The sequence below is a fragment of the Meriones unguiculatus genome, chromosome 3 (genome assembly GCF_030254825.1).
Source record: "Meriones unguiculatus strain TT.TT164.6M chromosome 3, Bangor_MerUng_6.1, whole genome shotgun sequence".
In the NCBI taxonomy this organism is placed as follows: domain Eukaryota; kingdom Metazoa; phylum Chordata; class Mammalia; order Rodentia; family Muridae; genus Meriones; species Meriones unguiculatus.
The window spans coordinates 139,790,978-139,811,832 of NC_083351.1; the positions used below are offsets into that span (position 1 = coordinate 139,790,978).

At 38.8% G+C, this 20,855-nt stretch overlaps 1 protein-coding gene across 6 annotated transcripts in view; it reads left to right on the forward strand.

Annotated features, from left to right (window-relative positions):
- N4bp2 (NEDD4 binding protein 2) overlaps nucleotides 1-20,855 on the forward strand; it is a 63,846-nt gene that overhangs the window by 4,581 nt on the left and 38,410 nt on the right. For 3 of the 6 annotated variants that reach the window (XR_009590893.1, XM_060380657.1, XM_060380659.1), the window contains exons 1-6: nucleotides 2,928-2,992; nucleotides 4,975-5,326; nucleotides 8,742-9,900; nucleotides 11,517-11,641; nucleotides 13,903-13,991; nucleotides 18,673-18,749. Coding sequence is in view for 5 of the 6 variants with exons in the window: in XM_060380657.1 (XP_060236640.1) it covers nucleotides 5,098-5,326; nucleotides 8,742-9,900; nucleotides 11,517-11,641; nucleotides 13,903-13,991; nucleotides 18,673-18,749 (1,679 nt within the window). In the remaining variant the exon portion in view is untranslated. Of the gene's footprint in view, nucleotides 1-2,923; nucleotides 2,993-4,974; nucleotides 5,327-6,961; nucleotides 7,053-8,741; nucleotides 9,901-11,516; nucleotides 11,642-13,902; nucleotides 13,992-18,672; nucleotides 18,750-20,855 lie in introns of those variants that run through there. The other 3 variants (XM_060380658.1, XM_060380660.1, XM_060380661.1) reach the window with 3 other exon arrangements.

Sequence of the window (20,855 nt, forward strand, 5' to 3'; positions counted from 1 at the left end):
CCTTTATAACACAAACACTAAAAAACCAAAATAATTAGTATAAAAAATGGAAGAGGAGGAGGAAGAAGAAGAGAAGGAAAAAGGGTCTGGTGAGGTAGCTCAGCAGTTATGAGCACTTGCTGCTCTTGCAGAGGACCTGGGTTTGGTTCCCAGCACCCATACTGGGCAGCTTCCAACCACCTGCAACTCTAGTTTGAGGAGTTCTGAGACCCTCTTCAGGCTTCTGAGGGCACCTGCACGTATGTAATACACATGTAGACCACCAAACACAAATACATCCACACATAAATATAAATAAAGAAAAAGAAAAATACCTCTAAATAAGTGATTCTCACCTTATGGATTGAGACTCCTTTGGGGGTTGAATGACCCTTTTACAGGGGCCGCCTAAGACCATGAGAAAACACATATTTCCATTATGATCCATAACAGTAGCAAATTTACATTTATAAGGTAGCAACAAAAATAATTTTAAGAATGGGAGGTCACTACAACGTGAAGAATTGCACTAAAGGATCAAAGTGTTAGGAAGGTTAAGAACCACTGCGCAAAATAATGAATTTTATGATATGTATATTATATTTTAATAAAGAGCCCACACACTTAAAAGTATGTCCAGATGAAAGAGTATGCTATATTTAATCCAGGTGGAGGTAATGAGAATTGGGTGGATTACCAATTTTTTCTTTTGATATTTTTTCGAGATAGAGTCTCACCCTGTAGCTTTGGCTATCCTGGAACTCACGATGTAGACCAAAGTGGTCTCAAACTCGCAGAGATCCACCTGCATCTGCCTCCCAGTGTCCTGGGATTAAAGGCTTGTGCCATTGTGCTGGCTATCAAAGATGTACTTTGAATTTAGAACTAGCACATTTTGCAAAGTGAGTAAGTGTAACAGGAAAAGGGAGTCAAGAGCTGATGGGAGGAACCAGCTTCCAACCTGAGCACTCTGCAGGTGAAGCAACACTATCGCTAGGTGGAAGCCTACAGAGGGAGACATTGCCTGAGAAACAATAGCAACAAAATTGCTCTTCTGTGTTTGGGTTCAGCAACTGGAAATTGTCCTTAGCTGAAATTTTGTACATGCCTGGCTTGGGTGTTTATTGAATACTGTGTATCTCTGAGCAAGCACAGCAGAAAACAGTTATAGCACTTGTTTTTTAAACTCTTATTTTATTTGGGGTTCCTTAAAGCCTCCTTCTTCCAACCCCCCACCCTAAATAGGAGAGAGAAGGTTAGTGGGGAGAGGGGTTGCAGACCCCTTTACTCCTCCCTGCTGTTTAGGGTTGATGGATTCTTTTAGGGCCAGTCTCCATCAGGAGCAGACTCAGCAAGCAGTCTCCTCCAAGCCTCTCTGTCTATCTCCGCGCCACCATACCATCGTCTCTGGTCTCTCCAAACTGCCACTTGCCATGTGCCACTACTGCATGTCACATTTTCTCTTTCTAGGCTCTCATATTTATGTCCTCAGAGCCCTAGCCTACACCCCTCTTCATGCTGCATGAGGCAGGCTGTTACCAACAGGCAGTGACTGTGCCCCACTCGAGGGACAGTTATCAGCTATGGACAAACTAAAGCCCAAACTAGAATCCCACACTTGGGATTAAAACAAAAACATATTTCTTTGAAAACATAGTTTTTAGAGAACCCCAAACTTCCATTATAAGCAATTTTAGGGAGGACAGATTTATTCAGCCCTTTGTTTCAGAGGTTTCTGTCTTGGCCCCTTTGCTTCTGTGCCCTCCTGTGGTAAGGCAGAACATCATGGCAGGAGCATGTGGGGAGCAAAGTAGTTTCCTCCCTGGAGTGGTGGCGTCAGATAGGGAGTCAGGAAGGACCAGGACAAGACAGACTCTGTGTCACAGTGACAGTGACCTACTTCTACTTCAAACAAGTTCTACCTCCAAGTTTCTAGCAGCTCCCAGTCACTAGTCCATCAGTGTATCGACCTTGATCAGGTGAGCGCCTTCACGATCTTCCTCATCCTAGGGCCATAGCAGGAGCCATATGACAGAAACCTGAAACCAGGACTGAAGTAGATAATTTCTCTCTTAAGTACTTTTTTGCAAGTATTTTGTCACAGTGATGGAAAGTGTAGCTTAGCTGTTATTTTAATATGTTTTCATTAGTGAGATGCTCATACAATTTAAAATTTAGTGTCTGTGCAGGTTTCATTGTCATGGCTTGGCTGGCTGGCCAGTGAGCCCCCGGGTATTCCCCTTTCTTTCCTTCCCTGCTCTGGGATTATAAGAAACTGCATATGCCTATCCTTTTATGGGTTCTAGAGACGCAATCCAGCTCTTTAGGCTGTGGTGCCCAAGCATTTTGCAGATTGATCTGTTTTCCAAGCCCCAAGAATTGCTCTTTTTGACCTGTGACTCAGTTATTGCTCAGATTCCATGTGTTTGAAGATTTTCCTTTTGTCTTTCTGTCACATTTCTAGTTTGCCTCTCTGTGCTTGCAGGACATACTTTGTATGTTTCAATTCTTTGAGGCTCCTTAAAATTTCTTACTCATGTGGGTTTATCATGGTAAACTTCTGTGTGCGTTTGAAAGTGTGTCTGTTCTGCCGCTATGGAGAGGAGTGTTCCATAAATGTAGACTAAATCCTTCCTTAATTATTGGTGTTGTTGAGTTCTGTATTCTTGGAATTTTGTCTAGTCCTACAAATTGCTGATAGCGTAGTACTGAGATCTTGACTATAGTGAAGTTTTTTTACTTTTTCTTTTAGTTCTGTTTTTTCCTGTCTGTAGTTTTTGATGCATAGACGTTTAGTGTTATTTTATTTTTTTTCCTGATGACTTGGTCCTTATTATGACCTCTTTTTTTTTTCCTTTTCTGATAATCTTTTCTCTAACTTCTAATTATATCTGATATAATATATAAAAAAGTAATTTTAAAATTTTAATTAATTTAAATTTAGGCACATGTGGCTGATGGCTGTCATATTACTGGAAGGTGGAGGGAGCTATGACACAAATTTAATTAAAAGGTAAATTTTATAGTATGTTAAAAGATGTTAAGCTCAATAAGTGGTTAGCTAGAAAGGGGAGATGAGAACAAAGGGAGTGGGATGTTGGACTTTGAATTGGATAATCAGGGAAGAAATGCTTGAATATGACACTTGGAAAGACAACAAAAATTTTAGAGTGAGAATCATCAGTGCCAGTATCTGTGGAAAGAATACATCAAGAGCTGGCAAGGAGGCAGGCTATTGCATGAACTTTAGCTTTTACTCTGAATGACCTGGAAAAGTACTTAAGAGCTTAGAGAAGACTCAGGTCCACTCTAACTTGGTTTTATAAAGATTACTGTGGCTGGATTGTTGAAAATTGACTACAGGGGTTGGGGTGCAGTAGAAACAAGTTAGGGGGTAAGAATGTAGGTACATTATTGATGGTCATCAGATCAAGCGCTTCGGGTAGATTTTGGGGGAATATCAAGACATTTAATTTCAGATATTTTAAGAGATAATTTTATTATTATTGTTGTTATTTTTGTTTTTCAAGACAGGGTTTCTCTGTGTTGCTCTGGCTGTCCTGGACTCACTTTGTAGACCAGGCTGGGCTCGAATTCACAGAGCTCCACCTTCTTTTGCCTTCCCAAGTGCTGGGATTAAAAGTGTGTGCTACCACACCAGGCTAATAATTAATTTTAGAGATTTAAGTTTGAGTTGTTTATTAGACATACACAAGCAAAACAAAAAACAAAAGCAAGGAGACTGGCCTATTCCAGATCCATGAGTTTCTGCCCTTGTGGGACTTCTATCCTACTAGATACGGATAGTAGACACATAGATAAATAAACACAGTAAAAGAATAACATGCCAAAGAGTAAAGAACACAAAGAAAATCCAAATAGAAAACGAAGTATGCTTTTTGAGGAGAGTGAAGATACAGCGAAGTTAGTAGAGTGCTTGCCTAGCATAATGATCCCAGACCTAGAAAGCGAGGTGCAAGCAGGGGGATCAGAAGTTCTGAGTTATTTGTGGATACATCGGAAGTTCAAGGTCACTTGGCTACAGGAGACCCTGTCTCAGGAAAAAAAATAAAGTTTTGTTGTACTGAATTAACAATGTGGTCAAAACAATTTGAATACTAATATGGTAGTGAGAAAATAATTTTATAGACCTGGTAGAAAAGTAGGTAGAGGGAGCCAAAGTATAAAGGGTTTCAAGTGGGAGCATGACTGAAACATTTGAAGAAGAGCAGAAAAGCTGGAAGGCTAAATGTGCTCTAAGTGGCAAGTACAGGGGAATGATCAGGGGAAGACAGTACCAGGATGGCAGTTGTCTGGATGACAGGCTATTTGAAAGGCTCTCTCTTTATCCTGAGTGAGATGGGAAGTTAGGGGACAGTTTGGCAGAAGGGAGTTATCATCCAGGCTAATGGATTAGCTGTCGCTGCCTGAAGAGTGGAAGTGATTGCTTAGTCTGTGAGTGCGACCTAGTAGAAAGGCTATGGTAATTAAATCTAGGGTAATGGCAGTGGAGGGGATGAAGAGCAATCATACTGCTCTGTCTGCACTTTAGGAACTTCATTGCCAAATTGTCTTACCACATGCTTGAGGAGCAAGGATTATTATACTAACTGAGATGGAAATACCCAGAACAGGTTTGAAGGGAGTGGTCAGAAGCTCAGACTTGGACATGTTAAGTTTATGATGCCTATTAGATATATGAGTATAGGTGTTTCATAGGCATTCTGATGTTTATAGGTCCTTTTATGTTTAAAAAATTAAATAATGCTATGAAACAGTACATTTACTATTTTGAAATATGTTATGCTATGTTATTTTCATTTTTAACATGTTCAATCCTGACAAAACTTGAGTGTTTTGGAGATACTGATTTGTTTTTGGATTTGCTGCCAGAGTTGATGGTACTGTCTTAGAGTTACACAGAGATGTCATTCCATTTTACAAGTGGAAATATAATTATGTAGTCTGAGTATTTTTACTTGCTTTCTATTTTAGGTCCTATTACTGCTGGATTTGCAAGATTTTTTAAATACAATTTTTCCTTTGAATTATGACTTAAATATAAAAAATCTTTAAATTTTTTTTAAAAAGGGAAGTATTTTAGTTTTGGAAGTCAGAATGCCAAGGAAAAGGAAAAATGTTGGGGGCAATACTTTGCGGAAGACTGCAAACGCTCAGGAAATTGTCGTATCCCATGTTGCTAGTCATGAGGACCCAACTACTACTCTTCCTTCCGTGTGTGAGAAAAAAATTGATCAGGAAGAACTCTTCACCAGTATCTCAGAGATGTTTTCTGCTCTGGATCCTGATGTAGTGTATTTGATGCTTTCTGAATGTGATTTTAAAGGTGAGAAAAGTTTAGTTTGAATTTTTGCATCTTATAAGAAGTCCTCATGTTCTGTGCCACGGTGAATAGCGATGCAGAAAATGATATTCTTATTTCGATTATCACAGTTAAGTATCTCCCATAGACAAAGGTACTGTTGGTATCACTAGGGATATAAGAAATAAAGATGGTTTCTACCATAAAGAAATGTTCGGTTATAGATGGAGGATGCATGAATATAAACATGGTCCACATTTTATTCTCTCTTATCTCCTCTGGACAGGTTGGTGCTGTTGACATCTTTAAGTTCGTTTTTCTAAGTTGTTAATGAAAAATAATAGTATGATCTTACAGGACAGGACTTTTTGGGTAGGATTGAAAGTCTATTTTGTTGTTTGATTTTGGTAAAGAGTTTGGTATAGTATGCTATAAATAGCCTGTAATAAATTTTTTAGAAGTATGTTTGCAGGCAAAAAAAAATGTTGTTTTCTGGACAGATTATTGCCAGGTTAATACCGTCTTTGGTTCTAGTTTTTATAAGATAAAATGATTCTAGATTTGAAGATCTTGGTAAAGCCTGGTCAATTTACAGTCTCAGTCACTGTGTGAGCTGCGATGTGAGCATTTTATCCTGTCATGATTTGCACAAACCCAAGTTTCAGTACTGCACTGGGTGCCCAGAGCGAGCGACAGCAGAGGCGTGCTGTAAGTGACCCATACACTTAGTTCTTGATTCTGTCTTTAGATTTTATTTACTGAACATACATGTATAAAATAGTGGTTTAAATTACAATCATATGTCCTAACAAACTTATTTCTCTTTTTCAGGATCTTCTGAAAATTCTTTGTAAATTCTTGATGTTATGAGTAGTTTGAATAATAACATTGATGGCACTAAAAAAGCATATATTCTGCTTTTTAAAACTTAATAAAGTGGAAACGTTTTCACTGCTTTTGCATATTTCTCTTTATAACAAGCTTTAGCTGTTTCCCTTTGGTGGTTTTCTAGTGCTCCAGTGAGTTGTATTCTAATTTATTTATTTCTATCTAAGTTTATCATGAAAAATCAGTATTACAAAGAACATTTCAGAGGAAGTAGCCATTTTTTTTTTCTTCTCTTCTTTTCTTCTTAGTCCCAAAGCTTTCCTTCCTGCAGCACAAATTAAGAATAGTTTGTCCGGACTTGAAAATACACCAATAAATTACCTACCAGGGAAGTATGCCAGTTTGTAGTACCACACAACTTTCTCAGAATTGTGAATAATTAAGATTTTAATAGCAATAAAATTGTACTTTTTCTCAACTTTTTAAAATAAAGACTAATTTTGAACATTTTTAATGTTTGAGTTTTTCTCATATTTATAAATTATTTAATATTTAAGGTTGTTTTTGTGTCATAGTTTTAATTTTTTCTAACAATCTGTTTAATATTTCTTTCTAATGATAATTACCTTCATGTTTTGGTATTTTACTGTACACCGCTTTTTTGGTTTTCAACCATGTAGGCTTTTCTTCTGTTTACTTTTTTCCCTGTACCCTGTGTCAGCGTTTAGGGTTTCTTGCCTTTGTAGTTGTGCTCTGTTCTCTTAACTGACTGCTCTGCTAGGCTTGCCCCTCCAACCCTCTTTTTTTTTTTCTCTCTCTGTCTCTCTTAAGGCAACATTAACTGGGTGCTTACTAGGTGCCAGCCCTTGTACACAGCACTTTTCATGGATTATCTCATTTAATCCCCACAACAATCTATGAGGTAGGTACTTTTATTATCCCCATATTACAGAAAACAAAGTTAGCTTAGGGAAGTTAGCTAACTTGTTTGAAGTATCATATCAAGCAAGTAGATATTTAATTAATTTTATTCTTTTTTAAAATTTTATTTATTTATGTATTTAATGTATGAGTGCTCCGCCTGCATATATGTCTGCACGCCAGAAGAGGGCATCAGACCCCCCATTATAGATGGTTGCAAGCCTCCATGTGGTTTTTGGGAATTGAACTCAGGGATCTCTGAAGAGCAGCCAGTGGTCTTAACTGCTAAGCCATCTCTACAGCCATGCTAATAGATATTTAAATGATGGTGTTTTGACTCCGGAACAGAGCTGTGTCCTACAGTGCTGTGCTTTTTTTTTTTTTTTTTTTTCCGTATTTATCTTCCTTAAGACAAAACGTTAGAAAACAAATAAAAATTTAAAAAAGGCTTCCAAATTTTAAATGCTTAAAAATTACTTTCTTTTCTTGTGGTGCCTTTTGTCAATCCCAGGCCTCAAGCATGCTAGCCAGGCTCTCTGGACTGAGCAACCTCCCTAGCTCTCGCCTCTTGCATGTTTGAAAACTTAATGGCTCAGCATTGGAGGCAGCCATGCCAGCCCTGGCTCTGTCACTGTGTCTTGGGTCCACTTTGTATACTTTTTTGAGCTTCATTTTCTTTCATGTTTTCTAGGATGATAGATATTATAGTATTATTTGAGGATTCAGTGAGGTGATCTATAATGCTCCAAGCCCAGTGCTGTGACTGGTATCTCCTTCTTTACATTTCCTTAGAAAACAAAGTGTGACATACTGGATCCCTCTCAATTTCACTCAGTCTCCTCCAGTTTTTTTTTTCTTCTTTATCCATTGCACGGATCCCTATGAGCTAACTCTCCAACCAGCTTTCTTTAAACAGGTTTTATAATTTCTTTATTCCTTCCTTTCTCTCTCTTTTTTTTTTTTTTTTTTTTTTCCTTGAAAAAGGGTCTCACCATATAGCTCTGGATCTCACTATGTAGCCAAGCTGGCTTTGAACTCACAGAGATTTACGTGCTTTTGCCTCTCAAGTGCTGGGATTAAAGGCAATTTTGTATTCTCAAGCTTAGCTTTAACTTTTATCCTGTTTGGCAAGTTGATTTTTAATCTTTTAAGTGCCAGATGATATATTACTTTATGTGAAATCTTTCCTTACTCTTCTAGTACTAATAGCATTTGTACATTATTAAAGAGTATACGTTATTTGATTTATACTATGATGTAACTATATTTTAATGCATTTAGTTTAAACTTTATAGACTCTTTTGTATTAAAATTTTGTCTTCATTTTTGTATGAAATATTTCTGATTCATGTATTATTTATGTTAAATACATAGTGTGGACTGTGTAAAATAAGTTTAAGAATACATATTTAAACATCTGTTGAGTGAATCAACTGACCTTAGAATCTTTATAAATGACTAATATTTATAGTCTGTGTGTATACTCATTAAACTGATGAAAAATTTATACTTGATAGTATTTTATTACAATTTGAAAGAACACCATCCCATGGCTCTATCATAGATCCTTCTCTAATGAAGATTTTGATGTATTAGAGTAGTGTTAATTTTTCAAAGATGACTTGTATTCTGATACATTTTCAATGCCTATATACTTTTTTTTGTTGTTACTGTTATTGTTCTCGTACAGTTGAAAATGCCATGGATTGCCTATTAGAATTATCTGCTACTGATGCCAAGATGGAAGAATCATCTTCACAAAGTTCTGTTGCTTGTGAGAACAAGCCAGGTGTGTCAGGGAGTGCAGTGATGGAGACGAGTCTTCCTGAAGCGGAGAGTGAAGATTCAAAACTGGATTCCTTTTTGGATATGCAGCTAACTGAAGACTTGGATTCCTTAATACAGAATGCTTTTGAGAAATTGAACTCTTCTCCCGATGACCAAGTATATTCATTTTTGCCTTTGCAAGATGCTAATAGTTTTATTGACCCTTCTACCTTTATGAATTCAGATTCAAGTGGTATGACTATTCCTTCCATACAAAATACAGGCTCAAACAGTGAAATTCTCAAGAATCCTGCTTCTTCTCTAGGTTCAAGCCCACTGATTTCACGTTCAGTTTTGAATGAACCTGAAAGTATTACTAAGGGTGGCACACTGGCATCGGAAGGCAGCTGCCCCGAAGAGTCTCCTCCCAGCAGCTCTGTAACTCCAACAAATGACTCTGTTGTGGGTTGTGGCAGTTTCAGCCAAAGGCAGAAAGATGCTTTAGAATCCGAGTGTCCTAGTGTACAGCATTCTCAAGCCCCTGTAGATTTGGGTACCAGTGAACCTCAGGCTCCTCTAAATCCTCCTCTGCACAATTCAGGGCCTAATTTACCAGGTACAGATGGGGATCAGAAATCTGCTTCTGTGCCTGACGTTTTTGTGCCCTCTGAAGGGTTCAGTTTCAAGCCACACAAGCATCCTGAACTGCCACCCAAGGGGAAGGATATGAATTACTGCCCAGTTCTTACCCCTCTCCCTTTACTCCTTCCTCCCCCACCACCTCCACCAATTTGGAACCCAATGATTCCTGCTTTTGACCTCTTTCAAGGAAACCGTGGCTTTGTAGCACCTGTTGTAACCACAGCTGCACACTGGAGACCTGTCAACTACACGTTTCCGCCCTCCATCATCTCCCACACTTCCCCAACAAAAGTATGGAGAAGCAGCGAGGGAACAAGTGCTTATCAGGTGCAGGAGGCCCCATCGTCTCAGCCTGCCAGGAAGAAGACCACGTCTTACGTTGGCTTAGTTCTTGTTCTTCTCAGAGGGCTGCCGGGCTCAGGGAAATCCTTTCTGGCAAGGTAGGAAGAAGTTTCATTGGCATTTTTTAGAAAGTAGAGTGCATGGATTTATACAGCTAATGTGACTAATGTAATGTAATGGAATGGAACACCTTTAAGTATTTTTTTTTTTTACGATTTTTTTCTTTTAAGATAATACTCTTTTCTCTAAAAGTTATTAATTAATTATATGGATATTTTATTTGCATGTGTACCTGCATGCTAGAAAAGCATACCAGATTCCAGTATTGATAGTTGTGAGCCACCATGTAGTTGCTGAGAATTGAACTCAGAACCTCTGGAGGAGCAGTCAGTGCTCTTCTCCACTGAGCCATCTCTCCAGCCCCCTCTTTAAAAGTTTTTATTGAAATCTTTTTCTCAGATATCTTTGACAGAAGAAAAAAAAAATACAGTTTCAAGATACTGAGATTCTGAAATACTTTTCTGTATATGAAAGCTAATTTGATTAGGAGAAACATGAGTTTAACTTTTTTTATGGAATGTGAAAAGAAACCAGACTTAAAAAATAAGAAAAATCAAAACAAAAGATCCACAGTTGATTTTAGAATTCAGGTCTTATATGCCAATCTGTTCTCAAACTCACAATATAGCCAAGGAAATGCATTTTTGTATCTCCTGCCTATAAACCCTCAAATGCTGGGATTACAGATGTGTGTCATCATTATGTGGAAATGGGGATCAAACCCAGGACCCTGTGCATGGTAGAAAAGCATTCTACCAGCTGAGCTACATCTCTAGCCCCAGTAATAGTAACATAAAATAATTTACATTACAGCAGTTGTGTTTGTGAAATTAGTGGGAATGAAAGCAGTGCTTTAAAAGGTAATAGATTTTAAAAGGTATTAGATTTTTAGAGCTAGGTTTCAGGGGCCTTAAAGTTAAAAGTCAAATGCACTTTTGAGAGGGGGAACAGAAGTTTTTGCCACAAAATAGGAGTTTATTTTTGATAAAAATACATGAGGTAATATAAACTCGAGCTGAGTTTTCTCAGAGAGTATGGTCCATGACATTAAATTACCTTGTGACATGCGGAAAATTTATGTAAAAACAGGGTTTTTTGATTTATTGGAAAGGTCATGGTTGGATATCTTTTAAAAGATATATACAAATTTGTAGTCTCCTGTCTATCTTTCAAGCACTGGAATTATTGGTGGGCTGCCATACCCATGCAGTATTTTTACATAGGTCCTGGGGATCTAAGCATTCAACACTTGCATGACAAATACACTTGTGCATTAACTATCTTCCCAGCCTGTGCTTATAATTTTCTTTAAAGATAGCTCAGATATATGCATGTTTAAAAGGAAAAGAGCACCAGGGATGGTGGTCATGCCTGTAATCTCTGCACTTGAGATTGAAGACTGGAAGACTGAGGATACACTCTATCCTTGGCTGCATGAGACTTTTCCGTAAAACAAAATATCATATTTCTGAATAATTTGTGTAAAGCAGTATAGACTTATTTTTTTTTTGAAGAGTTGAACTTTTTGCTTAGAGAATTTTCAGTTTTAATTTTATTACTCCTTTAAATACTATTACTTGAATTTTTACTTGAATTATGACTACAAAAGAAGAGAGAACTTTGGAAAGAAAATTATTCCTTTTGTTATCCATAGGACTTTGCAAGAGGATAACCCAAGTGGGGTCATTCTTAGTACTGATGATTATTTCTATATAAACGGACAATACCAATTTGATGTGAAGTACTTGGGAGAAGCCCATGAGTGGAACCAGAATCGAGGTGAGAACAGCTGTGAGGGTCTGCGTGACATTAACAGTTGTATAGAGAGAAAGCTTTCTTTAGTATTTGTTTGTTGAGAGACATAGCACTTTAAAGAACTTTGTTTACTTATATTTTGTGGTACTTACACATGCCACATGAGTGTGCTGCCACCGAGCTATAACTGATCCTAGCCCTTAAGAATGTGTAATAAACAAAAGCCAGGATAATCCCAGTACTCAGGAAGCAGAGATTGGCATATTCAGTCTGGTTCGAGGTTAGCCTAGTCTTCTGAGAGAGTTCCATCACAGCCAGAACTATATAGATACCATGTTTCATTAAAAACAAAACAAAACAAAACAAAACAAAAACGTAATTCTTATGCTACACAGTAAGACGTGAGAATTAAAAGTTAAATTTTGGGGCACAGGGCCATATGTCCAATACCCAGCACCCACATAAAAAATCAGACATGGCAGTGTGTATTTATGATCTTAGTTCCAAGGGGACAGAGACAAGGAAGGTCCCTGGGTTTTATTGGCCAGCAGCGTAGCCAAATTGGTCAGTGCTAGGTTTATTGAGAGACCCTGCCTCAAAGGTAGGGTAGGGGCTGTTAAGGGAAACACCTGAGTCAGGCAAGGCAGCTCATGCTGTTAATCCCAGCACTAGCACTGGGAGGCAGAAGCAGGTTGATCTCTGTGAGTTTGAGTCTAGCTTGGTCTACATAGAGAGTTCCAGGGCAGCCAGGGCCACATAGTGAGACCCTAGTTCAAACAAAAACAACAAAAAAGACATTTGATGTTGACCACCTCACATTCACTTGAATCCCTCTTAGAGAGAGAGAGAGAGAGAGAGAGAGAGAGAGAGAGAGAGAGAGAGAGAGAGCTCCCTCTCTTTATCCCCTTCCATAAAGTAATAAAACATTTTTAAAGTTAATTTTTGTAAGAGGATTGGAATGTTCTATGACCATGTTTAGTTTTTTCTTCCTCCTTCTCTTCTCATCCCATTTCCCTTCTCTCTGTCCTCTCGTCTTTCTTCCTCACTTCTCTTTGTGTCATTATCCTTCGATTCAGGACTGCTAAGAGGCCAGGCTGGTTTTAAACTTCTGTCCTTTTTCTTCATCCTCCCTGTTCCATTTCTGAGGTGGAACTTGCCTTGTTAAATGCTGATCTTTCCTAGATTGGTTCCATCGTCCATCTTCCTTCCCTTCTTCATTTCTTTCCTCCCCCATCCCTTCCTTCTTCCTTCTAAACTTGGTTGAGCCCCTCCCTGACTGAAATGTGTGAGGCAAGCTCTCTCGAGTTAGTAAGAACAGTAGAGGAGGACACCCAAAGTCTTGCTCTGGCTTCCACGTGAGTGCCTGGATGTGTACCTGCACACTTACCTACATCCTCCACACAGACCACAAACGTATCTGTCGACACACTCACACTCACCACTAGCACCACCAACAACAAAGTGAGCTTTTGTGGTCCAATAATGTGTAAAAGTTTCACAGTTGTAGCAACTGTGAAATGAAGATAATACTTAAGTGAAGATAATAATTAATATTATTATTATTTGAGGCAGGATTTCTCTGCTGTGTAGCTCTAGACATCCTGGAACTTTCCACTGATGCAGTCTAGGGATCTTGGTTGGATTCATTTTTTTTTTCTTCTGCCACTTAAAGAATTAAAAGGCAGTGAAATCTAAAGCAGGACAGGTAGCAGCAAAGAGTTCTGAAGCCCTTCAGTTGAAACAAGATGTTTACTGGGGATGAGGAAACACACACACACACACACACACACACACACACACACACAGAGGCAACAACAGGCACACAGAAAAGATCCCCTGCAAAGCAGAGAAGGGCACTAGAAACCAAAGAATCCAGTCTCTTCTCCAAGGCTGAGATTTTTAAGGCCTCAGAAGAGTTTTTCCCTTCTAATTTAGGGTTGGTCAGTTTGAAGATAGACAGGATGGTTGATTAGTCCAAAACTGTTGTGTGACAACAGGTCCTGAGCAGTCCTTGACCTTGTTTATCCAGTCCATTAGGAGGGCCTCCTAGTGGGAAGCAAAATACCTAAGAGGCCTTTATTTTAAGCCGCCAGGCTTTGTCTCGAATCAGTAGTGTGAGGTAGAAGCTGGCCATCTTGGAAAATTTACACATTTATTACCTAGCTGTGGCCCCTCTTTCTGTCTGTCTGTCTGCCTGCCAGGGAGCCTAGCTCCTAGTTTTTCACTACCATGTCTACCCTATATTTAATATTAGTAAAAGGATGTCCTTTTGTGTTGTTTTTCAGCAAAAGAAGCATTTGAGAAGAAGGTGTCGCCAATAATCATAGATAACACAAACCTCCAAGCATGGGAGATGAAGCCATATGTTGCTTTGGTTTGTACCATAAGTTTATATAAGTTTATAATACTAAGTTTGGAGCCATTGAGGGCATGTCTGTTTCACAAGTGAATCAGGCACATGAGAATGTTTTGGTTTGCCTTGAATTGCATTTTTTCTGGTCTTCAGTGAAATGAGAAGAATAAGACAACCAATATGGCTGAGCTTTTCCATAAAGCTACGTTTACTCAGCTTTGAAATTACGATGTTCAAATGTTAACTCCCTCCCCACCTCCCAGTACTCTCCTTTCCTCTCCTCTTTTCTTTCTTTATATAAAAACTATTTTTAGTTTCCAGGCTGTATCCACACTGGCTGTTGAGCTGTATTTGGCCTTAAGCTGAATAGATATTCTTGAGTTGCAGGACTCTTGTTTTATCTACCATTGAATCTTCTGGGAGTATCACTCTGCTTGATATATAGTAACTTTATTGACCAGATCTGTTAAGTGAGGCATTTATGATACTTTGGTTTTTGTTGTTGTTGTTATTGTTTGTTTGTTTGTTTGGTGTGGTGTAGTCCTTCACTGTTAGCAGATACCTTGCAGATAACTCAACTAAGAAAGAATTTATGCATTCCTTAGTCGAATGCATATTAGAGTTCTTTATGGGCTTAACAATCCAGGCTGTTGTTTATGTCATTTGTTTTATTAATGTTACGGGTCCGGGGTCACTCAGATTTACCACTCTCACAGTAAGTTTTAACAAAAAAGAGGCATTTGGTTGGGATCATGGATACTGGCCATGTCCATACCCGAGGCCTCACACTCAGAGTAAGGGTCCAGATTACATTAGATGGGGCCTTATAAAGGCAAAAGTCACAAGACTGTACTTCCTGCCTTCATGCCGTCAGAGACCAGCACACATCCTGGCACACTTCCTGTGCAATTGGGGCAACCAAGCTTGTTTACAGGAGCAAAAACACATGGTTTGTTATCTTACATGAATAGCCAGGAAGTGATCTGTTCTTGGGCAAGTGGGGCTTGTAGGTTAGAGGCATCTTTTGTTTAAAGATCTCTTAAGCACAGTAATTTAAACTTAAAACTTAATGCTAGCCATCACATTTAGTGCACTTAAACTATTTTTTTAAGTACAATTCATCACCTTTCTGGGGGGGAAAATGTGTCTTTTGAAAAACTGTGCATGGTGCTGCACAACCTTACTTCCAGAGCTAGGGAGGCAGATGCAGGTGGATCTCTGTGAGTTCAAGGCCAGACTGGTCAACTTAGGGAGTTCCAGGACAGCCAGGGCTACATAGAGAGATTTGTCCCAAAATATATTTTACTACAGATGCGGTAGATTTGATTTTAGGTCATTGGACTGAAAAATGCTTTGCTTTCTAGCTGTCAACTAAAATCCTCAGCATTGGGGTAGGTTCTGTGGGTCCTGTAGTCTTCCCATGTTTTCTGTTTTCTTAGAGAGTATTGTGATTCTGCCTTTTCTTATTTAATTATTTTCATGTGTCTTTGTGTGTGTTTGCATAAGTTCACATACATCATCTGCGTGCAGCAGCCCACAGAGGCCAGAAGAGGGTATTGGATCCCATGGCACTGGAATTGCAAGTGATTGTGAGCCACCATGTGGGTACTGAATTGAGCCAGAGTCCTCCGAAAACAGCCAGTTCTCTTAACTGCTAAGCCAGGCCCACTACTTTATTTTCTTCAGTAGAAAATAAAGAGTTCCAGTTGCTTTGTTTCTGATGTCCAACTCTTGTCTTCTGTAATTTTTTTTTTTTTTTTTTTTAAAGTTAGGGTATCACTTCATAACCCAGGCTGGCCTTGAACTTTTCATCTGTTTTGTCTATTTTAGCTTCTTGAGTGCTGGAATTACAGGTATGCTCTGTTACACCCAAGTTTTTTTTTTTTTCTTATGTTATTGAAAATATAAAACTGCTTTTCTAGTATTGTTTTCTTGGCTCTTCCTGACTGTACTCAAATGTATGTAAGAGGCTCCTGCTTCTCACAGAGTGTCAGACTTATTTATTTCTTCATATAGACTTGCATAAGATGGGATGAGGCTAGGTCAGAAGTTGTAGATCAAAGACAAAGTCTCAAACTCTGCATTTTGAGCATAGGTATGGATGAAAAGGAAGGTATAGTTAGCATTACAAAACAAACAAAGAAAGAAACAACCCGAGGAGACTGCCTACTTGCTTGGATGGGGGCAAACACAAGTGTGCATAATGAAGAAAGAGGAGGGGAAAGGGAGCCATGCCTGTGTCAGATGCTGCCGAGGAGTAGGTAAGAGATTCATCTGCCTCTGCCTCCTGAGTGCTGGGATTAAAGGTGTGCACCACTGGCTGGGGACGACATCATCATCATTTTTGGTTTTTCTAGTCAGTATTCTACTGTGTAGCCCTGGCTGTCTTGTAACTCACTCTGTAGACCAGGTTAGCCTTGAATTCACAGAGGTCTGCCTGCCTCTGCCTCTGCCTCTGGATGCTGGGATTAAAGGTGTACTCCACCACCCTCTGATGGTGGACTGTTTTTTTGTTTTTGTTTTTTTAAGATTTTATTTTTATTTATTATATATACACTGTTCTGTCTGCATGTGTGCTTGAATACCAGAAGAGGACACCAGATCCCATTATAGATGGTTGTGAGCCACCATGTGGTTGCTGGGAATTGAACTCAGGACCTGGAAGAGCAGTCAGTGCTCTCAACCTCTGAGCCATCTCCCCAGCCCGTTTGTTGTTGTTGTTGTTGTTTTTATTTTTAAACAAAAGGGATCCAGTAAATAGCTGGCACATGGAAAGTAGAATATGAGGGACAAATAAATGGATGGTATTTACATATTATGAAATTAATTGAAAGGAAGAGAAAGATGCATGATGTCTGAGAGGGAAGTGCCCCAGTCAGTTATCCCTGAGGAAGGACTAGGTACAGTGTAAAAGCGCAGTGGCTGATGACTGGACTGTACTACACTAGAGCTTTTAAACAGGGACTAATCAGTTGCTGGTAACACGTACATTATAAAGTTAAATTTTAAAGTATAAATTTTAAATTATATGCATTGAATGAAAATGAGGACATGACTGCTCCTAGGAATGATTAAGGAGAAGTTTTTTTATAGATAGGGAGAGAACAGCCCGAGGCATCTGGGAGAATCCAGACTGAACATGGCCAGCAGAATAGACAAGGGTCACAGAGGAGAGAGAGGAAACGTAGAGAGAAAGAAAAGGGGTCCAAGAGGACCAAAACAGTACATGGGAGCCAAGAGGGGCATAGCTAAATTGGCTGTGTTACCTAGGAATCAGAAGTGAAGCCCAGCCTCTGGCTTGGAGCGGCTTAGGGTAGAGGATGCTGGGAGAAGTGCTGGGAGAAGCCACAGGCACTGAATGAGACTAGTGCTGGGTTTCTTTGGAACATGACAGCCACGTGCATATTTGATGAATAATCTAAACTTTAAAGCAATGCCTATATATTTTTTGAGAATCTTTCCAGAGGTGCTCTGTGTATATATAGATATGTGAATAATTTTTTTCCCACATGAAAATTGTTTGCTTACTTTCTCATAAGTTTATTTTAAAAGCTGTTTCTCATTCTCTCATTGTCTCATTTAATATAGAATTCTTAAAAATGATATTTTGGGGAGTTGGAGAGATGGCTCAGCAGTTAAGAGCACTGGCTGCTCTTCCCAGAGGTCCTGTCTGTAATGGGCTCTGATTCCCTTTTCTGGTATGCATGAAGACAGAACACTCACATACATAAAATATATGAATAAATAAATCTTTGAGCTGGTCAGTGGTGGTGCATGCACTTGGAAGCCAGAGGCAGGTGAATCTCTGAGTTTGAGGCCAGCCTGGTCTATAGAGCGAGTTCCAGGACAACTAGGGCTACACAGAGAAATCCAAACCCCCCCAAAAAAAGTTTTTATTTTATATTATGTTCTCATTTATTAGATAAATTCATATTAGTAGTCTGATCATTTCTGTTCTTTTGCTATTACAAATAGTGAATTGAATATCTTACCATTTACTTGTATTCATGTATATTTGTTGTCTTTATTCAACTATTAGTAACAAAGTTTTGGAAGTAAATGAATGGGTCGAAGAGATTATGTAAAATTGTATTTCTTCCCCATTGTAGTTTATTCCAATATCTGGTCCACTTCAGTCTTCTAGGGTAGTCTGGGGCTGTAGGGTGAGCCAGGAAGCCTAGGAAGAGGATTCCTTGTTCTTTGTGTTTGGGTTCTCTGATGTTTGCTAAGAAAAAAGAATTAGCAGCAAAGTAAAAGAAAATAGGAGCTGGTTCCAGACCCCAGTGTGCCCTGCTTCCTGCTCTTTCTTTGTCTAGAATCTCCTATCCTACAAAAGGCATGTGTCTCCTTCCTCAGCTTGGCAGTGTTTCTCACAGGAGACAGACCCGTTCAGTAAGAGTCCCATAAGGTAATGCATGCTTGTAATTCCAGCTTTTCTATAAAGCAAGTTCAAGGCTAATCTAGGCTGCTTGAGGCTTTATCTCAAACAAACTTCCTCCAGACTACAGCAGCAGCAGCAGACCTTTCCCGAGGCTCTTGCTGTTCATTTAAGAGAGTGCTGAGAGCAGATGCTTGGTCAGTCCAGCCTGCTGACCGGATAACCTGTGGAGGGTCTTTCATTTCTAATCTAATAGTCTGTAAACATTGCACTTAACCTAATGGAAAATTTATTTACATTTTTTTTTGTCTTTTCTGTATATAGTCTCAAAAGCATAAATATAAGGTCCTTTTCCGGGAACCAGACACATGGTGGAAATTCAAACCAAAGGAGCTCGCAAGGTAAAACTTGGAGGTTTTCTGGCATAGCTTTTATTTCACAGCAGTGGCTCAACGTTTATCTATATTTATTTTTCCTTTACAAATGATGAATGAGACAAAACCGATTAGATTTTGGCTTGTCCACTTAAAAATCGATGATGTTTTATATTGTGAATGTTCTAAAATGTTATTGTGAAATATTCTCTTACGTGTATATGCATGAATGAATATCTATGAATGAGTGCAGGTTCCCATATGTTATGTCACTTGTGAAGGTCAGAGGTGGACTCTCTGGCATTCGTTCTCTCCTACTCCAGGGAAAAACTACTATCATCAAGCCTTCATGCTGGCGCCTGTGCCTAATCAGCCATCTTGATGTCCCTTATCCCTACTTTTATGAAGAGTTGGGATTTATGCTTTGATAATAATTACTGAAGAAATTTCCAGTTGTCCAGTGTTGTCAGTTGTGTGTGGCCTTGTAATAATATGCTAATATCTAATATCTAAAACTAGAAAAGACCTTGGAAGTTGGTACCCTTGAACTACGGGTGTCCTGTTGGGAGGGGCATGTAGCTTCTAGAATACTAGAAAGTGGGAGGGAGGTAGTGATGGAAAAACATTGCAGATAGTTAAGTCTCCTACCCTTATCTTTTATTTGGTTGCTTGTCTGAATTTAAAAATGCTATTTTAAAGAGATGGACATGCATTGTTTTTTTCCTTTGTACTCCCTATTCATTTAGAAAATTTAACTTAATTTTAGGATAGTTCTTTGTAATGATTTCAACTAATTCAATACAAACTGAAGGACAGTCAGTCTGATCTAATATAGTCATAGTGTTGTATGACCATTATCGCTGTCTAATTCTGAAACATTTTCATTTTTTCACAAAGAAGTCATACTCAGCAGTTCCTCCCTCTCTGGCAGCCCATGCTGTGTTTCCTCTCTAGAAGTTTTTCCTGTCCTAGACAGTATATATACAGAGAATACGTGGACTCTTTTTGTCTGGCATCTTGCGCTGAAAATGTTCTCAAGGTTTATCTGTGTTGCAGCATGTCATACTCAATTTCTTTTTATTGTCTTTTCATATGTTACTGGATCTGGTTTCCTATATTGTATTTGGAATTTTTGTATCTGTGTAGATGAGTGGGGTTAATAAACAGTTTTCCCTTCCCTGACCTACTCTGTCTGATTTTGGTATCATAAACTGATAGAGAAGTATTTCCTCTCAGTTGGAATTTCCCCCATCATACCAAGTTAAGACTTCAGTTTTACTCCTCCAGTGTTTGCATCTCCGTAGCATAAGCAGTCGAGGTCTCTCTTCAGTCTTGATTTGTTTGCAGTGTGTCCCTCCTTCTCATTATTCTCAGTAGTGGTCTGTTCTTTGTTTTGCTTTTTTTTTTTCCTTCAAAGTGGCCTTCATAATAGCACTTCACCTGGTTGACCTTCTTTTCTGTTGTATGCTGTTTTGTTTAATTTAGTTATGATTTTCTTATTTTACTTCTTTGCTTTAAAGTGTCTATTTTGCTTACTTCTGATTTTTAAGTCTTAAACTTGTAGATAGATCTTTTTTATAATATGGGCTTTTGATACTCTTTGCTGCTTTACTTGCCTCATGGTTTATTGTACAATGCTTCCTTTTGCCTGTTTGTTTTTAAAGTTGCATTATAATTAAATGTTACCCTGTAGCTCTTGGGTTATTGAGAACTGTGTTTTAAAATTTCCAAGCCAGTGGATGTTTTTCTTTTGGATTTTCAGTTCATCTGTAGTAGACTACGTGTGTGATGGTTGTCATTCTTTTTTCCCTTTAGTATCTCACTGTGCAGTTCTGGGGCTGTAGAGATCTGCCTATCTCGGCCTCCTGAGTGTGAGGCTGTATAACCACAGCCATTCCTACTTGTTAAATGTTCCATACTTGATTAATGAGCGTGTGTATTGGGGTCTGGCAGAGGGTTCAGTAGGCAAGGCACCTGCCGTCAAGCTTTGAAGACTTGAGTTTGATTCCCAGGCTTACATTAGTGGAAGAAGAGAACCAGTTCCTGCCAGCTGTCCTCTGACCTCCACATGCATGCTGTGGCATGTGTGCGCTCATAGAACACACATGCATACAAAAACCAACAGTGTACTGG